At 47.0% G+C, this 23,172-nt stretch overlaps 1 protein-coding gene across 3 annotated transcripts; it reads left to right on the plus strand.

The window, feature by feature from the left end:
* The first annotated feature begins 2,950 nt into the window (after positions 1-2,950).
* RBM15 (RNA binding motif protein 15) lies at positions 2,951-10,654 on the plus strand. 3 transcript variants are annotated; one of them, XM_071450449.1, is made up of 2 exons: positions 2,951-6,859; positions 10,265-10,654. In XM_071450449.1, the coding sequence occupies exon 1, from the start codon at positions 3,034-3,036 to the stop codon at positions 5,857-5,859; it is 2,826 nt and encodes a 941-aa protein (XP_071306550.1). In that variant the 5' UTR covers positions 2,951-3,033; the 3' UTR covers positions 5,860-6,859; positions 10,265-10,654. The 3 variants fall into 3 exon arrangements, with proteins under 3 accessions (XP_071306550.1, XP_071306551.1, XP_071306549.1); XM_071450450.1 differs by having other exon boundaries at positions 2,951-6,471; XM_071450448.1 differs by having other exon boundaries at positions 2,951-5,922; positions 6,242-10,654.
* Positions 10,655-23,172: the final 12,518 nt, after the last annotated feature.

Raw genomic sequence — 23,172 nt, forward strand, 5'->3', positions numbered from 1 at the left:
TCAGGCTGGGATTGTCACAAATGATCCAGAGGAGCTGGAGCATCACAGGTTTCCATGAGTCCTTCCCACTCCAGGGAATTCCTCCTCAGGAACTGCTGCATCTCGATGTGTTCGGATGGCAGACAAAAAGAATGACTGGATAATTCTCCAGTTAGCCCTGGGGAGTGAAAATAGCAGTTAGGAGGGTGAAATTGGGATTTTGGGGGGATCAAACTGGGGCTTGGTGGGGTGAAATTGGGGTTTAGAAGGTGAAACAAAGAGTTTGGAAAGTGAAATTGGTGTTTGGGAGATCAAACTGGGGTTTGGTGAGGTGAAATGGGGGTTTAGAAGGTGAAACTAAGAGTTTGGAGAGTGAAATTGGGGGTTGGAGGGATCAAACTAGGGGTTTGTGGAATAGTATTAAAGTTTGGAGGGTGAAATTGGGGTTTGGTGGGGTGAAATTGGGGTTTAGAAGGTGAAACAAAGAGTTTGGAGAGTGAAATTGGTGTTTGGGAGATTAAATTGGGGTTTGGTGGGGTGAAATTGGGGTTTAGCAGGTGAAACTAAGAGTTTGGAGAGTGAAATTGGGGGTTTGTGGAATGGTATTAAAGTTTAGAGGGTGAAATTGGGGTTTAGGGGGATCAAACTTAGGTTTGATGGGGTGAAATTGGGGTTTAGAAGCTGAAACAAAGAGTTTGGAGAGTGAAATTGGAGTTTGGGGGTGAAACTGGGGGTTTGAGGAATGGTATTAAAGTTTGGAGGGTGAAATTCGGGTTTGAGAGAATAAAACTGCAGTTTGTTGGGGTGAAATCGGAATTTGGAAGTGAAATTGCAGTTGTGGGGGTGAAATTGGAGTTTGGAGGGTGAAAATGGGGTTTGATAGGATCAAATTGGAGGATGAAGGGGTGAAATTAGGGTTTGGGGGTTGAAATTAGGGTTTGTTGGCACAAAATTAATGTTTGGGGTATGAAAATAGGGGTTTAGGACAAAAATCAGGATCTGGTGGGATGAAATTCATGCTTGGGGGAAGAAATTGGGATTTGGGATGTCAGGATTAGGGTTTGGGAGAATGAAATGAGGGTTTGGTGGGTGACATTAGGTTACAGGGGATGAAATTAGGATTTAGGGGGTGAAATGAGTGGTTGGAGTATGAAATTGGGGTTTGAAGGATGGAATAGGAGGGAGTTGTGGATATTTGGGTTTGGGGAGATGATATTGGGGTTGGGGTGTGAAATCAGAGTTTAGGCAGGACAAAGTTTAGGGGATGAATTTTGGGTTTGGGTGGAGAAATGAGGATTTGGAGTGTGAAATTGGGAGTTGGAGAAATCCAGCTTGGTTGTGAAATTGGAGAGTTGAGGGTGAAATTGAAGTTTGGCTGTTGAATTTAGAGTTTTATTGGGGGAAATTGGTGTTTAGGGGGACGATTTATGGGATTGCAGGATGCAGGGGCAGCAGTTCCAGCAGGATTGTGGGACCCAGCCCTGCCCCAGCTTTCTCCCCCTTTGAACATTTATTTTTCTCATCTACATTTCCCACAGGCAGAGCAGAGCAGGAGGAAGAGGAGGAAGCACCCAGGGCCACAGGTGGCAGCAGGATCCTCACAAAATACAGGGACTATAGAGAGATCCTCACAAAATACAGGGATTATAGAGGGATCCTCACAAAATACAGGGACTACAGAGGGATCCTCACAAAATACAGGCATTAAAGGCACTCCTGCTCCACGGGAGCCGGGATTTCCTGACCCTGAGGCCTCCTTCACCTCAGACCTAACCCAAAGTTCTTCCTCATCTCCGAGAACCTCTGAGCTCCAACTCCTCAAGGAAACATAGGACTGTTGGTGAGCACAGGAATGTAGCAGCATAACCACGGTGATGCGAAGCTTTAAATAGGAAATATTTCAAGCGGTTTGCTGGCCCCAAGCAAGGAGTGCCCGTGCTCCCAGACACTCCCTGCAGTTACGCAGGGTTCCACACCGGGCAGAGCAGCGCGGGCCCGGCCCCAGGGAGCCCCAGAGAGCTGCGGGGCTGCCGCATCCACCGGGAGCGCCTCCCTGCGTTGCCTGGTGCGGAAACGCACAAGGAAATACGGAGAGGGTGAGGCAGGCACTGAATGCAGCCGGGCTCCCCCCTCTCACCCCGCGGTGGGTTCAGCCCAGCCCGGTGTGTGCACTGGCGGGCTGAGGTCAGGGACACAGAGCACTGGCATAGCTCCGCTCCACACCGCGGCCAGCCGCGCTCTGAGCCCTCAGGCGCCGCCGCACCGCGACCTCCGCCAGGGACCGCCCCTCTCCCCGCAGCGACCAATCAGAGCCAGAAAAAGCCTGATTGATTTTTGTCCCAGCCAATCAGCACTCTGTCTGTCTGCACCTAATCAGATGCCTGGGGACTATTTCTCGCCCAATCATAAACCAGGAACGGAGTTGCGGGGTGGGAAGCGCCTTTTCGTGACCGGCGTAGGGATCAGCCAATCAGATAAGTGCAATGGGTTGATTAGTAACCAATGAGCAAAGGGGCTGGGGACAGAAGAACTCGCGAGATTTCGAGAGGTATGATGGGAACCCACTTCTAAGCGAGAGAGCCAATGGCAAAGAGCGGGGCGGGGCCGCAGAACCATTATTGTAACTGGCAGGAAAGCGAGCCAATCAGAAGGCGGAGATAAGTTCGGCCCAGTGTTCAATGGGCAGCGAAAATCCTCCCATGGTTGAACAGCCACGATTGACAGGTAGGACCGTCCAATGAGATCGCCGCGCCCTTTCTAACTGCCCAATGAGCGAGCGGGGCTGGGAGGCGCGCGACGGCGGCAATTCCCGCCCCCCCCGCGGGAGCACGGGGCTGGCTGGCAGACCGACAGCGCAGCGGGCCAATAGGAACGCGCAGCGCTAGGGGGTGGGCGGAGCATCCCCGCGACGGCAGCCAATGGGCGAGGGCACCGCCCTGGGCAGCCAATGGGCGCGGGGGGGCGGCGCGCGCTGCCGGCGCGGCTCCCAAGATGGCGGCGGGTGCGTGAGCGGGGCGGTCGGGGAGGCCCGGCGGGAGCGCGGCCGCCGCCGCCATGAAGGGCAAGGAGCGCTCGCCCGCCAAGGCCAAGCGCTCCCGGGGCGGCGAGGACTCGGCGTCCTCCTCCTCCTCCTCGCGCGGCAGCAAGAAGCCGAGCGGCTCGTCCGGCGGAGGCGGCGGCTCCAACGGCGGGAAAGCGGCGGCGGCGTCCGGCGAGAGCAACAGCGGGAGCGGCCGGCGCGGCGCCCACGCGGACAAGGGCGGCCGCGCCGGCAGCCGCGAGTACGAGAGCGGTTCGGCGGCGGCCGCGGGCGGCGGGGGCCGGCACGGCTACAGCGGTAAAACCGCGGAGGCGTCGCGAAGCAGCAGCAGCCGCGGCGGCGAATCGCGAGCGGCCGCCGCCGCCGCCTCCTCCTCCTCCTCCTCGTCGGAGCCGGGCGGCGGCGAGTACAAGACGCTGAAGATCAGTGAGCTGGGCTCGGCGCTGAGCGACGAGGCGGTGGAGGACGGGCTCTTCCACGAGTTCAAGCGCTTCGGCGACGTGAGCGTCAAGATCAGCCGGCTCCCGCCCGGCGCCGGTGCCGCCGACGAGCGCGTGGCCTTCGTCAACTTCCGCCGGCCCGAGGACGCGCGGGCCGCCAAGCACGCCCGCGGCCGCCTCGTGCTCTACGACCGCCCGCTCAAGATCGAAGCCGTCTATGTCGGCGGAGGCAGCGGCCGCCGGCGCAGCAGCCGCTCCCCGGCGCTGCTGGACAAGGAGTCTCCCTACGGCACGGCGGCGGTCGGGGCGGTGGCGGCCGCCGTGCGGCACCCGCCGGCCGGGGCCGCGCAGCGGGCGCTGTCCCCGGCGGGCAGCGGAGGAGCTTTGGGATACCGGGACTACCGGCTGCAGCAGCTCGCCCTGGGCCGGCTCCCGCCGCCGCCGCCGCTGCCGAGGGAGCTGGAGAGGGAGCGGGACTACGGCGGCTTCTACGAGGCGCGGGTGCGGCCGGCCTATGGGCTGGAGCGCGTGGCCGGCGTGGCGGCGGCCGGGGGGTTCCGCGGAGGAGGAGGAGGAGGTGCCGGGGCGGCCGCTGAGGAGGAGATCAGCCCCGAGGATGACCAGAGAGCCAACCGCACGCTGTTCCTGGGCAACCTGGACATCACCGTGAGCGAGTCGGACTTGCGGCGAGCCTTTGACCGTTTTGGGGTCATCACTGAGGTGGACATCAAGAGGCCGGGGCGTGGGCAGACCAGCACCTATGGGTTTCTTAAGTTTGAGAATCTGGACATGGCGCACCGGGCCAAGTTGGCCATGTCAGGGAAGGTGCTGCTGCGCAACCCCATCAAGATCGGGTACGGGAAAGCCACCCCGACCACGCGGCTCTGGGTGGGCGGCCTGGGGCCCTGGGTGCCCCTGGCTGCCCTGGCCAGGGAGTTTGATCGGTTTGGCACCATCCGCACCATCGATTACCGCAAAGGGGATTCCTGGGCCTATATCCAGTATGAGAGCCTGGATGCGGCGCAGGCAGCCTGCACCCACATGCGGGGCTTCCCCCTGGGGGGGCCGGATCGCCGGCTCCGCGTGGACTTTGCCGACACGGAGCATCGGTACCAGCAGCCCTACCTGCAGCCCCTGCCCTTGCCACCCCCGGCTCATTACGAGCTCGTGGCGGAGGCGGCTGCTTTTGGGGCTCACCGGGGAGCCCCCCCTGACCCTCTACGGGGGGCCAGGGACAGGACACCACCGTTGCTCTATAGAGACCGTGACAGAGACCTTTATCCTGAGACAGAGTGGGTGCCCCCGCCGCCCCCTGTGCGGGACCGGAGTAATCGGGCTGCTGCCTATGACCCACTGGAAAGCCTGGAGCGCCGCCGGGATGGGTGGTCCTTGGAGCGGGACCGCGGGGAGAGGGAGCTGGGCAGTAGCAGTAGGGATCAGCCTAGGAAACGGAGGCTGGCGGAGGATGGAGGCCGGCACTTGGACCGTTCCCCTGACAGCGAGCGCTCCTCTTCCTCCCGAAAGCGCCACTGCTTGGCCACGACCTCTCCCCCGGACCGCAGCCCTGAGCTCCTGGGAGGCCGGGAGCGTTACAGTAGTGACCCTGAGCGCTCATCCCGCTTGCTCCTCTTGGAGCGACCTTCCCCCATCCGGGAGTCCCGCCGGGGCAGCCTGGAGCGGGGACAGAACGAAAAGCGCGACCGCAAGAATTCCGCAGAGCGGGAGCGCAAACATCGCGCTGCTGCCGCCCAGGAGTGCAAAAGTCCGGCCAAAAAGGACGAGCGGGTGGCGGAGGGAGGTGGTGGAGGCTCCCGGCTCAAACCTCCTCCCCAAAAACAGCAGCAGGATGGAGCAGCGCAGGCAGGGGCAGCGCCCAAGCTGTGCCTGGCTTGGCAGGGGATGCTCCTGCTGAAGAACAGCAACTTCCCGTCCAACATGCACCTGCTCCAGGGGGACCTCGGAGTCGCCAGCAGCCTCCTGGTGGAGGGAGCGACTGGGGGGAAAGTGGCTCAGCTCAAGATCACCCAACGTCTCCGTCTGGACCAGCCCAAGTTGGATGAGGTCAACCGGCGCATCAAGGTGGCGGGTCCCAACGGATACGCCATCCTGCTGGCCGTGCCCGGCGCCTCCGACAACCGCTCCGCAGCCGGGGCTGCCGAGGCAGCCACCACCTCCACGCAGAGGCCGCTCAGGAATCTGGTGTCCTACCTAAAGCAAAAGCAGGCTGCTGGGGTGATCAGCCTCCCTGTAGGGGGGAACAAAGACAAGGAGAACAGCGGGGTCCTGCACGCCTTTCCGCCCTGCGACTTCTCCCAGCAGTTCCTGGACTCCACGGCCAAGGCGTTGGCCAAATCAGAGGACGACTATCTGGTCATGATCATTGTCCGTGGGGCATCCTAAGGCCCTCGTGTTCTGTTCCCAACCCTGCCTACTCCTCCATGCAGCCCCTCCAGCGTGTGCCAGGTGCTATGGGATACAGCCTTAGCCAGCCCTGTCGTTATTTTAAATAGATCTTTGTTTGTAGGTGACTTTCCCGGGCAGATTTTTCTGTTACTACATTTTTCTATAAAGATAGAAGCCAGAGAGGTTGGTTAGGAGTAGCGTGAATAGGATATTTTGAGAATTCCCTATCAATGGGGACAGCAGGGAGGCTCAGCCTGCTTTGATTTACAGAAAATAGAAAAATAATAAAAGTGGGGGTGGGGGGGGAGGGGGGGGAAAGAAAAACTCCTGTCTTCTTAATTTAGATTCATGTCCTTTTTTCATTTCATGTATTTTAAAGCAAGTCCCAAGAGCTCATCCTCGAGAGAGCTCCAAACCGAACAGACCAGATTTAAAGCACTCAGTGGAAATGGAAAACCATAACTTTAATAACAGACTGGTGTCACCTCCTCTTTTGAGTCTTTGAAATTCCGTGTGGGCCTCAGGCCAGGGGCCCTGTGTGATCCCTTCCCTCGGGAGCCGCAGTGGTTTCCCCGTTGAGTCGCGTGGCTCAAGGTCGACGTTTTTCAGGTGAGCAGCAGCTGCTCTCGGGTACACAGCAGAACACTGAATTCCTTTTTGGAAAGGGATTCCTTTTTCATCCAGTCCCCCCAGGTGCATGCACTGAAACTGGGCTTTTTAACAGGTGTATTTCCCTGATTTCCTGGTGTATCCCATATGTGCACTTTGGGTTTGTAGCAGTGACTAGGTTTGGTGAAGAGCTGAGGACTTTGTTGCAAACCAGGAATGTCTTGTGCTCACTCTGGTGTGCAGGAAACAAGGAGGTGCTTTAAGGAGAACTTGAGTTCTGTTGTTGTGGGGTTTTGGTTTTACTGCCTTTTTTTTTGTTGTTGTTTTGTTCTGTTTTCCAAGAGTTGCAGGTTCAGTGGGGTCTGGTTCCACAATGCAAACTGAGCAAGTAAGTGCTTCTCTCCAGAGATGCTTCTCATTCTGTGATAATTTAATTACATAAAAGTTCTCATTAACATTTTACCTCTTTGTTAATAGCAAGGAACTGCTGTCTGCTAGGGACTATTCAGGTACAGTGTGCAGTGGGCATTACATGAGGTTTATCATGGGCACCTGGAGTAAAGTGGTTTTAGCATCCTGGAGAAATATTAAAAATACTCTGAGATGCTGAGGTTTGAGCTCTTGTTCTTGTGATTCAAGGATGAAACAGTTTGCAGGTTGTTTTTTTTTTTTTCCAAAGAACATAGTTAATTTTTTCTTATTTTTCCCCAATCATTGGGCACTTTTCTCCAGCTGTCTTAGCCACCTTTGGTAATTCAGGCATTTAGGAGGGGAAAAGGGATCTCAATCCCTGATGTGATCTAATTCCATGATACTCTGTTTAACAACCAAAAGGATGTTGCAGCAGCTTCTAAACTGAAGTGTAAATCTCACTGTATCTCTTTACAGGCCCTAAAATTGTAGTCTTGCACTTAAACCCAGAATGTAATCTTGCACTTAGCCATGTTTTCAGGGATTTGGGCAACGGAGAAGCGACGCTGCCTCTCTTGGTCCATGCTCCAGTAGATTCCTTGGATAATTGATACAGGCATGAGTTGATTTCTGTTACAACTTGCATGGCAAAAATCAAATTCAAAGTGTGGAATAGGATGCGAATAGGAGACGAAGGAGGAAATGTCTTGAATGTATTTTATGGGTGTAACTGAACTTGCTTGAGTTTCTGTCACAAAAATAGGAATTTTTCTTACTGCACCACTTGTCAGAGAAGGCTGTGGTTTAAGAGGGCTTTGGTTCCTTTATTTGCCCAAAATGAGTGGACCCAGCATCCCAAACATCGTGGTGAACTGAAAATTTCAATGTGGCAGCATCTCTTAAACACAGATTTTGGTTTTTATACCTACTTTTCTTTCTAAATGAAAAGGTGAAAGCCTCATTTAATGCTCTTAAATTTGAGAGTAAAATCCAGGATTTCTGGGTTGTCCTTCAATGTGAATGTAAGAGATGGCAGAATTCAGCTGTTCAGCTTACTATTAACAAGGAGAATTTTTGGGAATGACACCAGAAATGCAAATCACTGTGTTTAAGAAGATACAGCGTGTTTACCACTTACTGCAAAGAATGTTTTAATTGGAGCAGGTGCCTGTTGTGTGTCAGCAGGTGAGCAATGCTGCAAGTGCTGCTTGCATTCAGAGGGAGTTTTCTGGGAGATTTCTGTCATCTGACAGAAATCACTTGCAAGAGTTTTCTAGGAAAGAGACTTGAACAGCTGAGAATTTAAATCTGCCCAAAACTGGGGGGAAAAAAAGCACTAAAGTTTGTGTTGGACACTGAGAGTAGCATTTGTTCCTCTGATCCGCAGCAGGCACCTGCTTAAAAACCCATAAAACTTGGGGTCAACATAGCTTGTCAAAGCCAGCTTGGTTTGGGAAGCCTTTTGGGAAGAGCGTGCTAGGTGCACTTCCATTTTTCCTTGGGAAATCACAGCGGTTCCAGCTGCCACTGGCTGTGAAATTATGAAATTTTGTTGAAATTATGCTGTGCTGGAGGGTGAGGAGGAGCAGGCGAGGCTGTGTTTGACTCCAGGTTTTCTGGTTCCTTATTTAATGGAGCACCTGCTTCTTTGAATCTGGTTTATTTGTGGTTGCTGCTCTGTTTTGTAAGCAAGGATTTTCACACCCTTTGAGGGTTCTTGTGGCAAAACTTTGAAAGGTTTTTTTTGCCAGCACTGAATTCCCGTGCTGCCGTCCCGGCTGGGCGGGCTGTGCTTTCCTCCTTGGTCTGAGGTGTTCCCCATTGGAGTAACTGTCCACTGAAGTTGGCTTAGCCAGGGCTGAAGGTTTAGAAGCCTGTGGGTGATACCACTGTGTGTAGAGTAAACCAGATGTAGCAGTTGTTGGCTCTCTCCTTGTGTCTGGCATTAAGTTGCTCTGGCGAGAGCTCAGAATTCCCTCCCGACCTTGTGTGCAGCTGATGTTCTTCTATTTCATTAGTGTGTTGAACTAGCCTGGAAAAAGGATGTGCTTTTCCTGAATCATTTCATCCTTGTGCTTTATGCTTTGGGGAAAGAACCTCAAATGACTCGTAGTTCTGTTTGAGATTTTAGTTTGTTGTTTATTTCTTTCAATTGGAAACTTTGCGCAACTTCCTTGGCCCCTGGCCAGTGGCTTTGTTTGCCATGGGAACACTGAGGTTATCCTCAATCCAGAGGTTTTAGGGGCACAAATACCAACACATCCTTGTCAGCTTCCCAGAGAGAAAAGGGCATTATTGCCAGGCAGACAAACCTTGCCCTCTCTCTCTTTTGTTTCTTTCAAGGATGTTAAAGATGGAATATTTCGGTGACAACTTTCTTGGCCTCTATGGAGAGCCAAGTTTTATGAAGAATGAGTTTTAATTTCTTATGTGGGTTTTGGAACCCTCTGGTTGATGATAACTGAGGTCAAAGGCCTGAGGTGTTAGTGGGGAGGAGGAGTGAATCAAAATTGTGAAGACAAGTTCAAAAACTCTGAGGACTCAGGGAAAAATGCCTTGGAAAATGATAGTTCCTGGCTCTAAGCAAAACAGTGTTCAGGGCAGCGCTCCTGGGGAGTGCTGTGTGCCCAGAGGGGAAGAAATGGTTGTCATGTGGCTCTAGAGCTTTTGGGGTTCTTTCCCCTTTGTCCCCCTGTTTATTTCTTTATAGCACTGAAGGACAGATATTCCAATGATTGGTAGACTGAACGATGAGGTGATTTTTGTATCAGGCTTAAAGCAGACCGGGTGGTGCAGAGAATGGTTCATTGAATATTCATCTTCCCGCAGTTCCCATTGTGTGAAAACGATGGCTAGGAGATATGACTTGAATAGTAACAATTTTAAATTTTATTGGGTGTGTCTTTGATTTGACCTTTTAATATTGGCATTGTCTGCTGTTAGAACTGCACAGCAGAACAAGAGCAAAAGAGCTGTGTAACACTACATTTCATGGTTTTGTTGATAAGTTGCCTTCAGGAAATACCCAGTGAGGAAAGTCAACCGAATTAGCAAAAATTAGGTTGGTTTTTCTCCTGGTTAATGATTTCAATGTGCCCCAAAAAATGTTACTGCAAGTTGAGTCATCATCAGTACTGTAAGCCTAGTTTTATCCTGGTCCAAAAAGAAGCCCTGCACTACTTGTTTTGCATCTATCCCTAGAAGGCAACTTCATTCCGAGGTTTCATGCCCATGGGTGGTATTGGTGCTTTTTGAAGTCCAAGTAGAATATTCAGAAAGGCCTCGTAGCTCTTTATGTTCATCTGTATAATGTAGGGAGGGGAAAAACCCAAATCTGGTGTACACATTTGTATTGAAATAACGTTTTTTTTCCTCCTGCAAGCAAATCTGGTGGACTGCAGAAGACAACCGCATGGGATACCAAGCTCTAATGGACCTTTGGGAAGAGAAGCTGTGGCTTATGTGGAATTTACATGGGCCTCCTGGTGGAAGAAAGCTTATCTGTTTAGTATTTGTGCATTTTACTAAAATGGCAGCTTAAAAAAAAAAAAAAAAAAGTTGTGTATCTGCTATTGTGATGCCAATGCCCGTGTTTTAAGTGGAAAAAAAAAATGACCTCTTTGCTTTGTGCTGTGTACACAAGATTGCTGGAAAAGTAAAGGAATACCCTTTTTATGGCTCACACAGCTTAAAAGTAGCTGTCACTCAAACATGCGCTCACAGTTGAGCTGATTTTGTTTCATTCTAAATAAATTGTTTCTTTTGAGGAAAATGGTTTTTCTGCCTGGAAGTGAATTGACGACAAACGTTTGGCCCCCCTGTGTTGGCAGCGGAGGGGTTCCTGCTGCTGCTGCCCAATTGAGCTGATAGTTGTGGGTCTTGAGCAAGAAGCAGGGAGAGCACCGACACTTTTGCGTTGATCGACCTGTGGTACCAGTCAGAAGAATTTGTGTCTGATGGCCTTGCTGTGGCCCCCGTGTTTGCAGTGAAAACGGGGGCACTTTGCTGCGTTTCTCCTCAGCGGGACGGGGCAGCGCAAGAAGCAGGGAAGCACCACCCTGCGCCTCGGAACGGTGGCCAAGTCTGGGGCTTCGCTGCTTGGAAGAGCTGGAGTTCCTGAATTTTAAGTTTCTCTGATTTATTTTGTTCACCCAACATGTTTGCCTTTAGTTTTGATTCTTGGTTTTTTTTTTTTTTTTAATTTTGAAGAAAAAAAAAGTTTCGAAATTGCTTTGAATCTTTGCACGTAAAACCTTTGCACCAAAATTGCCAAAAGAAAAAGAGAAATGAGTCCTTAAAAGTGTTTAAATGCTGTTAATAAAGCCTTTCCTGCCGTACGCGAGGCGCTCCTCCATCTCCAGGGGCTTTTCAGCAGTTGTGGGTTTAGTGCTGAATGGATGAAGAGTTCCTGAGAGCTGGAGGCGGTAATTTAAACCTTTGCGTGGTGTCTCAGTGCCTTATTTTGACCGGTTTTGAAGCCAGTGGTTCCACACGCCTCGGATGTGCATGTGCCCTGCTCGCGTCCCGGCCCCGCCGCGCGCTCCGTGCAGTCGCTCCCGGTGTAGTGCAGACGGGGAGAGGAACAGCCTGAAAACGTTGTGTGCTGTAGTTCTCCTGTCCCGGGGGCTCCTGAGCTTTGGAAAGCTGTTCCCGTGCAGGAGCACAACTCCGTGTTTGCTGCAGGAGACTTCGGGGCGCGCCTGAGGACCGCGGCCGTCGAGAGGAAGCCGCAACTGCTGCATCGTCGGCTTCAGGAGCTCCCGTGCTGTGCTCGTGGTAGAATTCCTGTGATGTGCCATGAAGACACCTCGAACGCTTGCCCTGTTTGCCTTGACACACTTTAACTTCCATGGATAACCCCCTGCAGCCGGGCAGGAGCTTTGCTAGGCTGCAGATGCCTCTCAGCCGACGGATGCTGTGGTTGTGCTCTGCAAGGTGTCAAAGCGCTGTGTAAATCCCTAAAACAGGTAAGGGGCTGGAAGAGGTTGGACTGAGTTGTAATGTAAAAGAAGATTGTTGTTCGCCTTTTGTTGCCTTGATTCTCCAGTTTATTAATGCTTACTAATTGTGGTTTCTTCAGTCACCGTGCTGTTCCTCCTGCTTGGGAATGGGGGCAAAGGAGCCGACTCTTGGATGTGCTTCCCTGTTGGGGAGTCCCGTTGAGAAACAGGGCCCTGCACATAAAACTACATGTTCTCAGCTTGGCAAGCTGGAGGTGTTATTTTGACTTCATGAACTGCTTGAATTAACACTGCTTTAACCCAGAGTAGTGTTTATAATTTGTATGTGGTGATAAGGAAAGCCAAGCCAATGATTTGGCAAATTGTCTGTGTTTGTGGGATGCTGGTGTAATAATTTAATGAAGCTTTTTGTTGTAAATGGGAGCAATTGTAGATATTGCTGGTTATGAGGGAAGGGAATTGGAGAGGGGAGACTCAGGAGATGCCTTTTCTTCTAGAAGTTGCTGATTGTAGTTAAAATTCCTATTTTTGCAATGTATTTCTTGTGCTGTTGAGATACAACCTCTGAATCTCCTTTGAAGTGTTGTACAACAGGTCTGGGGCTGGTAGCAATAATGGGAGATGTGTTTCAGCCCCTTTGCCTGGGCTGGGGGGTTGATGCTGGCAGGAGCTGGGTGATCTGTCAGTGTACCCCTAAAAAGGGGCTCTTTTTGGCAAGCTGCTCCCTTGCTCAGGTGTCCAGGTGTTTGTGTCAGGCCTTGGACACTATGCCACTTTTTGGGTGTGCTTCAAAATGTCAGTGGCTGTTCCAGAAGAGTTCTGCCTCTCTGAGTCAGATTTCACTGTCTGTTTAACTGGGAGATGGTTCCCTGTCTCCTTTACATCATGCATTTATTCCAGAGACTCAGAGGTACCGTGGGATGTGCTGTGGGATGGTTCTCCTGCAGTCACTTTGCCACAGCGAGTTGTTTTTGGGTGCTGGCTCTGCCCCTCTGCCTTCTGAAGGGCTTAGAGGGATGCTCCAGTGGCCAGGTAGAGCCAGGCTGTTGTTCAAACCAGTCTCTTGGAAGGGCTAAGTGCTCTATATGCATCATATTAATTTGGCTAATGAGACTTCTGGGGAAAGTGGATTTATAAGGAGAACCATTTAATTAACTGCACTGCAGCAGAGAGCAATGCCAGCGGATTAGATGGGAGCAGGTTATTTGAATTCACACATTTTTTTAGAACTGTGCTTTTACCAGCTGCAGCTGAATTAATAAGTTTAAAACATCAGATGGCCCAGATTCTGCTTCTGGCCAATAATCTTGTGTTGGCCTCATGCTGCTGGTTTACTATGAAATGGCAAATGCTCTTGGAGGAAATGCTCCCACCTCGTGTCCTGGGCTCTGGGGCAAAGACTGCAAAGGGTTTGGTCAAACAGGCAGAGCACTGGAAAGGCTCTTGGGCTGCTGGCTTTGTGATTCCCCTTGTGTTTCCTGCGGTTCTTGGCTCAGAGCCCTGTGCCTGAGTGTAATTAGAGCTGCCTTGAGAACTGGGTGAGGTAAACTCCTACGCAGAGTAAGCTCTGAGGGACCGGGTCAGTGCACGTGCTGTGATGGGTTTGACAGGAGCCTCCTGCTCTTCATCCTCTTTGTCCAGAGGTGCCTGTAGCAGGAGCAGAGAACGTGGATGGTGGCACAAAGGTTGCCTGTTTTTCCCCCTTTGTACCCCACTCCAGGGATGTATTAATTAGACATTGGAACCCGGGGTGTGGATGCTGTCAAAGGTGCTCCTGGTGCTGTGCATTAATGAGTTGCCAGCTCCCAGCCCAGCTCTTGGGTTTGAGCTCCTGTGTGTTGTCTCAGGATGGGGATGGGATGTGCTGGGCTCCACAGAGGAGCTGTGGATTAATTGTGGGTCACAGCTATTTCATCTCCTTATCTGCCTGCCTTGACCTTCATGCCTAGTTCTGCTATTGCATCTGAAGATCAGGCTGGGGGTTTTTAGCTGCCTTCAGGATTTCCTGTCCCCAGATGCAGTGAGAGGTCAGGCCAAGGTTTAGCAATGCACACAGCCTGACCCAGCCCCGAGCTGGCAGCGTTCCCTGGCACTGCTGCCCTTTGTGCAGGGGAGCTCTTGGATCCTGCAGCCAGCCTCTCCTTTCAGATGCATGTGCTGCATTTCCAGGCTCTACAATTGCACGTTTTCTGGAGTAAAATGTGCACATTTACTGCACACGTGCAACTGTGCAGCCTGTGCACGTTTTAGATGTGGCTGGGGACACAAATGTGTGTCTGAGGACACACAAGGGGTGTGGAAGGGTTTGAGTGAAGAGAAGCCAGTGAGGTCTCCTGGGGTGGTTGTTGAGCTGTTTGCTCATGGAGAGATGTCCTTTGGGCCATGGAGGTGTTTGCAGCCCCCTTGGCCGAGGGATTGCTTTGGTTGTTGCCAGCCTGGGCTGCTCCAGCTCTGACCTGACAGAGGTTCAGGGCAGGATGAGGTCCTGAACCGCCTGAGCTGCTGTTGAGGCTCGTGGGGTGGTGAGAAAAGGGGATGTTGGTGTTTCTCATGCTGCTCCTCTCGGGTGGGTGAAGACAAGACTGTGAACGAGGACCAGGAGGGACTCTTCATCAGAACTGGACTGGCAGGACAAAGGGAAATGGATTCAACTGAAAAAGGGGAAATTTGGCTTTGATATTGGAAGAAATCCTTCTGTGTGATGGTGGTGAGGCCCTGGCACAGGGTGCCCAGAGCAGCTGTGGCTGCCCCACCCCTGGCAGTGTCAGGTTGGACAGGGCTTGGAGCAGCCTGGGACAGTGGAAGGTGTCTCTGCCATGGCAGGGACAGGAACAAGATGAGTTTAAGGTTCCTTCCAACCCAAACCATTCCAGGGCCAGCCCAGCTTTCCCCTCTGGCACTGAGGCACAGCCTGCTCTGAGCTCTCAGCTCTCTGAGGGTGCCTTTGGTTCCTCGTGGCTCTCAGAGCTGCATGCCAAGAGCAGCTTGAGGCTGGGAGAGCCCAGTCCCCAAAACCCCGTCCCTGTCACCACCCTTGTGTCAGCCAGGGTGGCTGTGACTCCTTCCCAGCTTGTACAGAGGCTTGAGGGGCTGGAGCTCAGTTTATTGGTGTTCTCTTTGTCCCTGGGGTGTTGTAAAGACACCCTTTGCCTCTTCCTTCCAGAGTACAATCCTGGCTCTATCTTGTCCACGTGAGGGATATCTATAGGGGAAAGTTTTGCAAAGATTGGTGTTGGCTTCAGAGGCAAAGTCTGCTTTGGAAAAGAGACTTTGACCCAGGAATTACTTCTGGAATTGTTCATGGCCATGAACAAGAGCTCCCATCCCCTTTGTGGTTTCTGCAGGCTGGAAAATTTTCCCATGGGGATCTCAGCTAAAGCTCAAACTTCTGGGTTTTCAACATCTGCTTTAATTTTTGTTCATCAGAGATGCTGATAAATTCCCATGGACTTCAGTGAGAACCATTATGGTATCTTTAAACATCTTTATTTTTGTTTTCCAAACAACTCCCACCTCCTATGAAGGCTTCCAGCTCATCAGAAATGAAACTTTTAAATTCAGGCTCTGCTAAAATGCAGCTTAATAAGGCTCTGCATCATAAACACAGCTGCAGGACATGTTCCAGGCCAGGGGGAAACCAGCACCAAAAAAAGAGCAAAAAGAGTGTTCCTGTTATCAGTGTGTGTGAGGGCAAGTAAACAGCCCAGACCACGAGGGATCTGCCAAACAGGGGAGGGAAGAACAGCCACATTTCCTGTTGCTGGAAGGCCCTGGTGTCACATCCTTACCCAGCTCTTTTGAATTGCTTTTGGCTTTTTTCAGTAGTTTAAGGTGAACACAGGAACCCCAGCAGTGTTGGTAGCTGAAGCACCTTGTCTGGGGCGGTTTTTGTGCTGTGGAAAAGCTTCTTGTTGCCCTTTAAAATGGGAATTTTGGAGATTTCCCCCTGTGGTTAATGAGTGTGCTGGGAGCAGTGCAGAGGAGCAGCTTTGCAGTGGGTTGGGTTCAGACGAGCCCTGGAAAGGGTCAGAGGGAGATCCCAGGGATGGGGTTAAACCCAGAGCTGTCACCCCTCACCCTGCTGTCAGGAAAATTAACCCACAAACACCAGAGGTTTCTGTCCAAAAAGGAGACAGAGGAGTCCTTTGGCTTTTTTATCCCAATAAAGGGAGAGGCCATGGGGCATTGCCCTGGGATCTCTCAGATTTTTGGAGAACGCAGCCTCCTTTTTATCCCAATTTCCTGGCTGCATTTCCCTTCTCTTTTTCCCCATTTCTGAGGTACTTGAGAGGTACAAACTTCCCAATACACCTGATACCAGAGATTTCCCAAAGATTTCCCTCTAATGTACAACCCTCCCTTTTAATTTTTAATTCTTACCGAATTTAGGGGTTTTCCCCATTGTTTCTTTCATCTCTCAATGTTTAATTTCGTTTATCAGCAAACCTAAAGTTTATTTCTAAAGATAAATACCTTTTTCCATTTATCAATCACTGGAATCATTGTTTCTTTTATCTCCCAGTGCTGGTTTTATCTACCAGCAGCCCCACAGCTCGTTTGGAAAGACAAATCCTCTATTCCTGTCACTGCTCTCAGGCAGCTCAGGGGGTGTGGGATTCCCAGGGAGACCCCAGGGATGGGGTTAAACCCAGAGCTCTCACCCCTCACCCTGCTGTCAGGAAAATTAACCCACAAACACCAGAGGTTTATGTCCAAAAAGGAGACAGAGGAGTCCTTTGACTTTATTCCAATAAAGGGAGAGGCCATGGGGCATTGCCCTGGGATCTGTCACATTTTTGGAGGATGCAGCCTCCTTTTAATCCCAATTTCCAGCCACATTTCCCTTCTCTCTTTCCCCATTGGCTGAGAGGTACAAACTTCCCATAACACCTGATACCAGAGATTTCCCAAAGATTCTCCTCTAATGTACAACCCTCCCTTTTAATTTTTAATTCTTACAGAATTTAGGGATGTTTTATCAAGGGCAGAGTCTGACCACAGAGTGTGGGGCAGGGAGAGGTCTATTTTGTGTATTTGGCATGCCTAAATCCATGTTCTAGCTGCTGTATCCTGCCTTTCAGTGAGGCAGAATACAGAACAAGGAAGGGAAAGCTGCAGCTGGTAGCCAGGACACTTAGGGGTGTACAATGACTGTATAAATTATAAATAAAAATACATAAAGAATATATTTATGATTTATAAATAAATATATGAATATATAAATAAATATATAAATATATTTTTAAATAATATAAAATAATAGAAATATAACAATATGTATGAATTAATTAAATAGTTCTATATAAATATATAGAAATTTTATAAAATAATATAAGATATAAATAATATGTATAAATAAATTAAATAAGTCTATATAAAACATATAAAAATGTCTATAAAATAATATAGATTATAAGTAATATGTATAAATAATTATATATTAATATGTAAACGTTTATATGAAATAATATATAATAGAAATATGTATAAATAACTGTATATAAAATATATAAAGATTTCTATAAAATAATATAAAATATAAGTTAAATAAATTAAATAATTATATATTAATATATACATATTTATATTGAATAATATAAGACATACATAATATGTATAGATAAATAATGATATATAGAATATATTTTAAAATTATAAAATAATATAAATATAAGTAAATAAATACATTAAATAATTATATATTAATATATAAACATTTATAGGGAATAATGGAAAATATCAATAATATGTATAGATAAATTAATTAATTGTATATAAAAATTTTTAAATTATATAAGATATAAAATTTAAATAATATGTATAAATAAATGAAATAATTATATATTGATATATAAATGTTTTTATGGAATAATATAAAATAGAAATAATATGTATAGATAAATAAAATATTTATGTATAAAATATTTTCATGATATAAAATATAAATACTATGTATAAATAAATTAAAATATAAATAATATAAAATCATTCCAATGTGTATGGGGCATGCAGTGTGCTTCCTGCTGTGAGCTCCAATTGCACTGACTTTGCTTTGATAGACCTGAGCTGAGTCTTAGCAGCTTTTTATCCTGGCATGTGGAACATCCCTTGAGGAAGGTTTAAGACCCAGCAGGTGCCCACCCCATAAATCAACCCTGCCTGGCAGGTACTGGGAGCAGGTCCTGGAGGCTGCCCAGGCTCCTCCGTCAGGGTTACACCTGGGAGTAAATCACTGGTAGCAATGGAGAAGCGTTTCCTTGCCAGGGATGGCACCCCTGCACCCAGCTCTGGATGGCACAACCCCAGCAGGGATCCTTGTCTTGTTGGAGAAGCCACTTCCATATTTTCTTCTTGCTTTCTTAATCCTGTGGTGCTAAAATGAACCAGGATTCAGGGTATCAGACCTCTGTCTGTCAGTGCTCTAAAAAATAATTATCTAAATGAAGTTGTTAAGTTTTTTTCTCAAAAGGGCTCAGGTGTTTTAGCAGGACCTTGTTGGGGTACAGTGAAAATTGGAGGATGTGTTCTTGGGTTCCTTTGGTCACTCAGATTCCTTCCAGCCAGCTCTGGTTCCCTGCAGGTCTCTGGATCTTTGGAGAATTCTTTAGTGTTTAGTTTCTCTGCACCGTGATTTTTAGAAGGTTTTTAAACCGATGAATCCTGGTTAAAGTGCTTCCAAATGTGATTTCCCAGCAAGATCCAGCTGGCCATGGCATATTATCCCACGTGCATGGGCAGGAAAATGTCCCCTGGGTGACTCAGGGCACAGTGCTGAGCCTGGCATTGCTTTTCCAAGGGGTTTGATTTATTGTCAGTGAAATCTTGGAAAAATCCAGGAGGTTTTTGGTGATTTCTTCCCAGTGCAGAGGGTGGAGATGCTGCCTGTGAGGTACCAGGAGGGATCCAGTTCCCCACTGCCTGCCCAGGAGCAGGAGGGGTGGCTGGGAGGGCACCACCCTTCCACAAAACATTTTTCATGCTCAGGATCATTTTTAGCCATTGCTGCTAATTTTTTTCTGCTGCAGATGAGTAAGGGAAGAATTTCCTTTGGAGGGGAAAAAAGTTAAGGGAATGTAAGGGAGATTAAGGAATTCAAGGGAAATGTAAGGAATGTAAGGGAAATGTAAGTGAAATGTAAGGAAAATTAAGAGAATGTAAGGGAAATGTAAGGAAAATTAAGGGAATGTAAGGAAAATGTAAGGAAAATTAAGGGAATGTAAGGAAAATGTAAGGAAAATTAAGGGAATGTAAGGAAAATGTAAGGGGAATGTAAGGAAATGTAAGGGGAATGTAAGGAAAATTAAGGGAGTGTAAGGGAACTGTAAGGAAAATTAAGAGAATGTAAGGGAAATTTAAGGAAATGTAAGGGGAATGTTAAGGGAGATTAAGGAATGTAAGGGGACTGTAAGGGAAATGTAAGGAAGATTAAGGGAATGTAAGGGAAATGTAAGGAAAATTAAGTGAAATGTAAGAAATGTAAGGAAAATTAAGGGAATGTAAGGGAAATGTAAGGAAAATTAAGTGAAATGTAAGAAATGTAAGGAAAATTAAGTGAAATGTAAGAAATGTAAGGAAAATTAAGTGAAATGTAAGAAATGTAAGGAAAATTAAGGAAATGTAAGGGAAATGTAAGGAAAATTAAGTGAAATGTAAGAAATGTAAGGAAAATTAAGTGAAATGTAAGAAATGTAAGGAAAATTAAGGGAATGTAAGGGAAATGTAAGGAAAATTAAGGGAATGTAAGAAATGTAAGGAAAATTAAAGGAATGTAAGGGAAATTAAGGGAGTGTAAGGCGAAAATTTACAGGAATAATTTCCCCATGGAAAAGGTGCTCAGGCCTAGGCAGGTTTGGAGTGCCCATCCCTGGAGGTGCCCAGGGAATGCCTGGAGGTGGCACTCAGTGCTCTGGGCTGGGGACAAGGTGGGGACCAGGCACAGCTGGCACTCGACCATCCAGGAGGGCTTTTCCACCCTTAAAAAATGCTGGGATTCTGTGAAGGGAGCAGGGACAAAAGGGATTTTCTACTCTGCCTCAGATTGCAGCTTTTAACCTCATTTATGTCCCAGCTACCCCTGCTCTTGCATTTCCCCACACATGAGCACTTGTGGTGGTCTGCACTGTGCAAAATCAGCTTTAGGAAGTGATTTATTTGTACCATGGCTTCAGTGGGATGGAAAAAACCTTCCTGGGGCAGGTGTTCCCATCTGCACTGCTGCTTTCTCCCATGCACGTGTTATATCCTGCAGTAAAGAAATGCATTTGGTTTTCAGAGCTGCCAGGGGAACTGAACCATCTGTTCTGTGCTTGCCTTCCCAGCCCCAGGTGTGAGCAGAGAAGTGTTTGACCACCAGCCTGAGCCTGCTCCGTGATAAAACAAAGGTTTGAAGACTCTTCAGCCCCTTCCCAGCCCACTGGCAGGATGGTGCAGGAGTTCCTCATTGTGGGCATTGGTTTCCTCAACAGTTTTGGATAGACAAGAGGTAATTGTGGCTGGAGAAAGGTGCTTTAATAATCAATGATTAATAATAATCCTGTGCAGGATTATTCTGGGGGCAAATAAAGGCTGGTGGTGCCCATCCATGGGCTGGGATGTGGGAAATGGGAGCTCCTGAGCTGTTTGCTCCTCTGGAGAAGGAAAGAGGGGAGGACAAACACTCAAATTTTGCTAAATGAGGGTAAGGAATTGGTGACATTGTGGGGGACAAGAACTCCAATTTTGCTAAATAAGGGTAAGGAATTGGTGACATTGGGGGGGACAAGAACTCCAATTTTGCTAAATAAGGGTAAGGAATTGGTGACATTGGGGAGGACAAACACTCAAATTTTGCTAAATGAGGGTAAGGAACTGGTGACATTGTGGGGGACAAGAACTCCAATTTTGCTACATAAGGTTAAGGAATTGGTGACATTGGGGGGACAAGAACTCCAATTTTGCTAAATGAGGGTAAGGAATTGGTGACATTGGTCTGATGGAGAGAGGGCAGGACTCTCCTTAGGATCCTGCAGGTTTGGAGGGGAACTTTATTGGAGCACAGATGGGAAAGTCACAGCCTTGGTTTTCAGTAGATTATGTTTTTTTATCAAGGGCAGAGCCTGACCACAGAGTGTGGGGCAGGGAGAAGTTTATTTTGTGTACTTTGAAATGCCTAAATCCATGTTCTAGCTGCTGTATCCTGCCTTTCAGTGAGGCAGAATACAGAACAGGGAAGGGAAACCTGCAGCTGGTAGCCAGGATGCTTAGGGGTGTAAAATATATAAATTATAAATAAAAATACATAAATAATATGTTTATGATTTAGAAATAAATCTATAAATATAGAAAATATATTTATAAATATATGTTTATATACTATAAAAATATATTTATAAATATATATTTATATACTATAAAACAGAAATAATATGTATAAATTAATTAATTCTATATCAAATATATAAAAAGTCTGTAAAATTATATAAAATATAAGTAATATGTATAAATAAATGATTCTATATTAAATATATAAAAATCGATTAAATTATATAAAATAGAAATAATATGTATAGATAAATTAAATAATTCTATATTAATATATAAACGTTTATATGGAATGATATAAAATATAAGTAATATGTATAAATGCATTAAGTAATTCTATATTTATATATAAACATTTATATGGAATTATATAAAATATAAACAATATGTATAGATAAATAAAATATTTATATATTGAAATATTTTCAATTATATAAAATAATATCAAATTTAAATAATATATATAAATGAATTAAAATAATGTATAAATAATATAAAATAATTCCAGTGGGTGTGGACGGGGTGGGAGGTGTGGACACCACATCCTGCTGAGTTGTTTCTTGGTGGCAGAAGAGGTGAAAATACCACAGGGCTTGTGTTGAAAGGAGGAAGGTGTTGAGCAGAGGCTGCATTTAGAGGCATAGGGAGAGAGCAGAGCAGAAAAGGTGTTGGAATTGTGTAGAGTGGGAGCAGCAGGTGAGGAGCTGCTGGGGTGGCTCTTTCCATCCCCACAGAGCTTTGGTCCCACTCTGTTAAAAGCCAAAAGCAGAGCTGCTCTTAGGGAGATACAGAAAAAACCTAAAATCCTGAAATGCCTTTCAGAAAGAAATGCTAAAATCCTAAAGAAATGCTAAAATCCTAAATCCCACGTGGTTCCTGTTACAGCAGCAAAGCTGCTGGTAATGTTTGAGTTGGTGAGAGTGAGGAACTTTGTTGTTTCACGAGGTGAAAACTCAATTTTTTTTTTAAATGAAAGCTTCATCCCTGCTGCAGAAGGGCTTGGCTGAGACCTCAGTGCAGGATTGGCTGAGTTTGGTTCATCCCCCTGCAACTCCCAGTGCCTTAAACACCTCAGAAATAATAATTTTATCCAGAAATCCTGGTGCCTTGGAAAATGCCCCTTGGGCATCCTCACTGCTATTCTCTGCTCCACCCCAACCCCAGAGTGGTGGGTGCTGAGGTTTCAGGTGTAAATGGATGATGGTTCCAGTGGAAAGGACAATTCCCAAAGCATTTGCTGCCTGCAGATTCCTGGGAGAAGCTGTCCAACAGCATATGAAAAATGAACTGCTTTGTAGCACTGATATTCCCCATTCCCTGGAATTTTCCCCTCATTTAAGCAGTTTTTTTTGGCACTGTGTAATTGTGTAACTGCTGCATTTGGTCCATCATCTATTGAGGAATTTTCTTACCTGTGACAGTGTTGGAGCTCCTTGAAACTGTTACAGGATTCTGTAGCTTTTTATTAAGTATAGACCACCTCATTTTGGGCTTGAAATAATCTATTTCACATTTAAAGGAGTGTTTCTATAGGGGAAACAACTCTCTTGCTGGGGATGAGGAATAAAAGGGGTAAGGAAAAAAATAGGATAATTAAATCTCCTTAATAATTAAAAGGAGGTAATAATAATAATAATAATAATAGAAAAGTAATAATAATGATTATTAATATTTATTATTAATAATAAATCATATAATAATCTCATTAATAATAAAAAAAGGAAAGGTAAAGAGAAGGCTAATGCCATTGGCTGGAATGAATATCCCAGGTTGACATAATAATTTCAAATACCCAACTTTTTACCATCATAATTTCAAATACCAAACTTTTTACTATAACATTTCAAATAGCAAATTTTTTTACCATCATAATTTCAAATACCAAACTTTTTACTATAATAATTTCAAATACCAATATTTTTACCATCATAATTTCAAATACCAATTTTTTTACTACAATAATTTCAAATACCAATATTTTTACCATCATAATTTCAAATAGCAAATTTTTTACCATAATAATTTCAAA

This window comes from Agelaius tricolor, unplaced genomic scaffold (genome assembly GCF_023055355.1).
Source record: "Agelaius tricolor isolate 1412-34295 unplaced genomic scaffold, bAgeTri1.0.p SCAF_30, whole genome shotgun sequence".
Lineage (NCBI taxonomy): Eukaryota > Metazoa > Chordata > Aves > Passeriformes > Icteridae > Agelaius > Agelaius tricolor.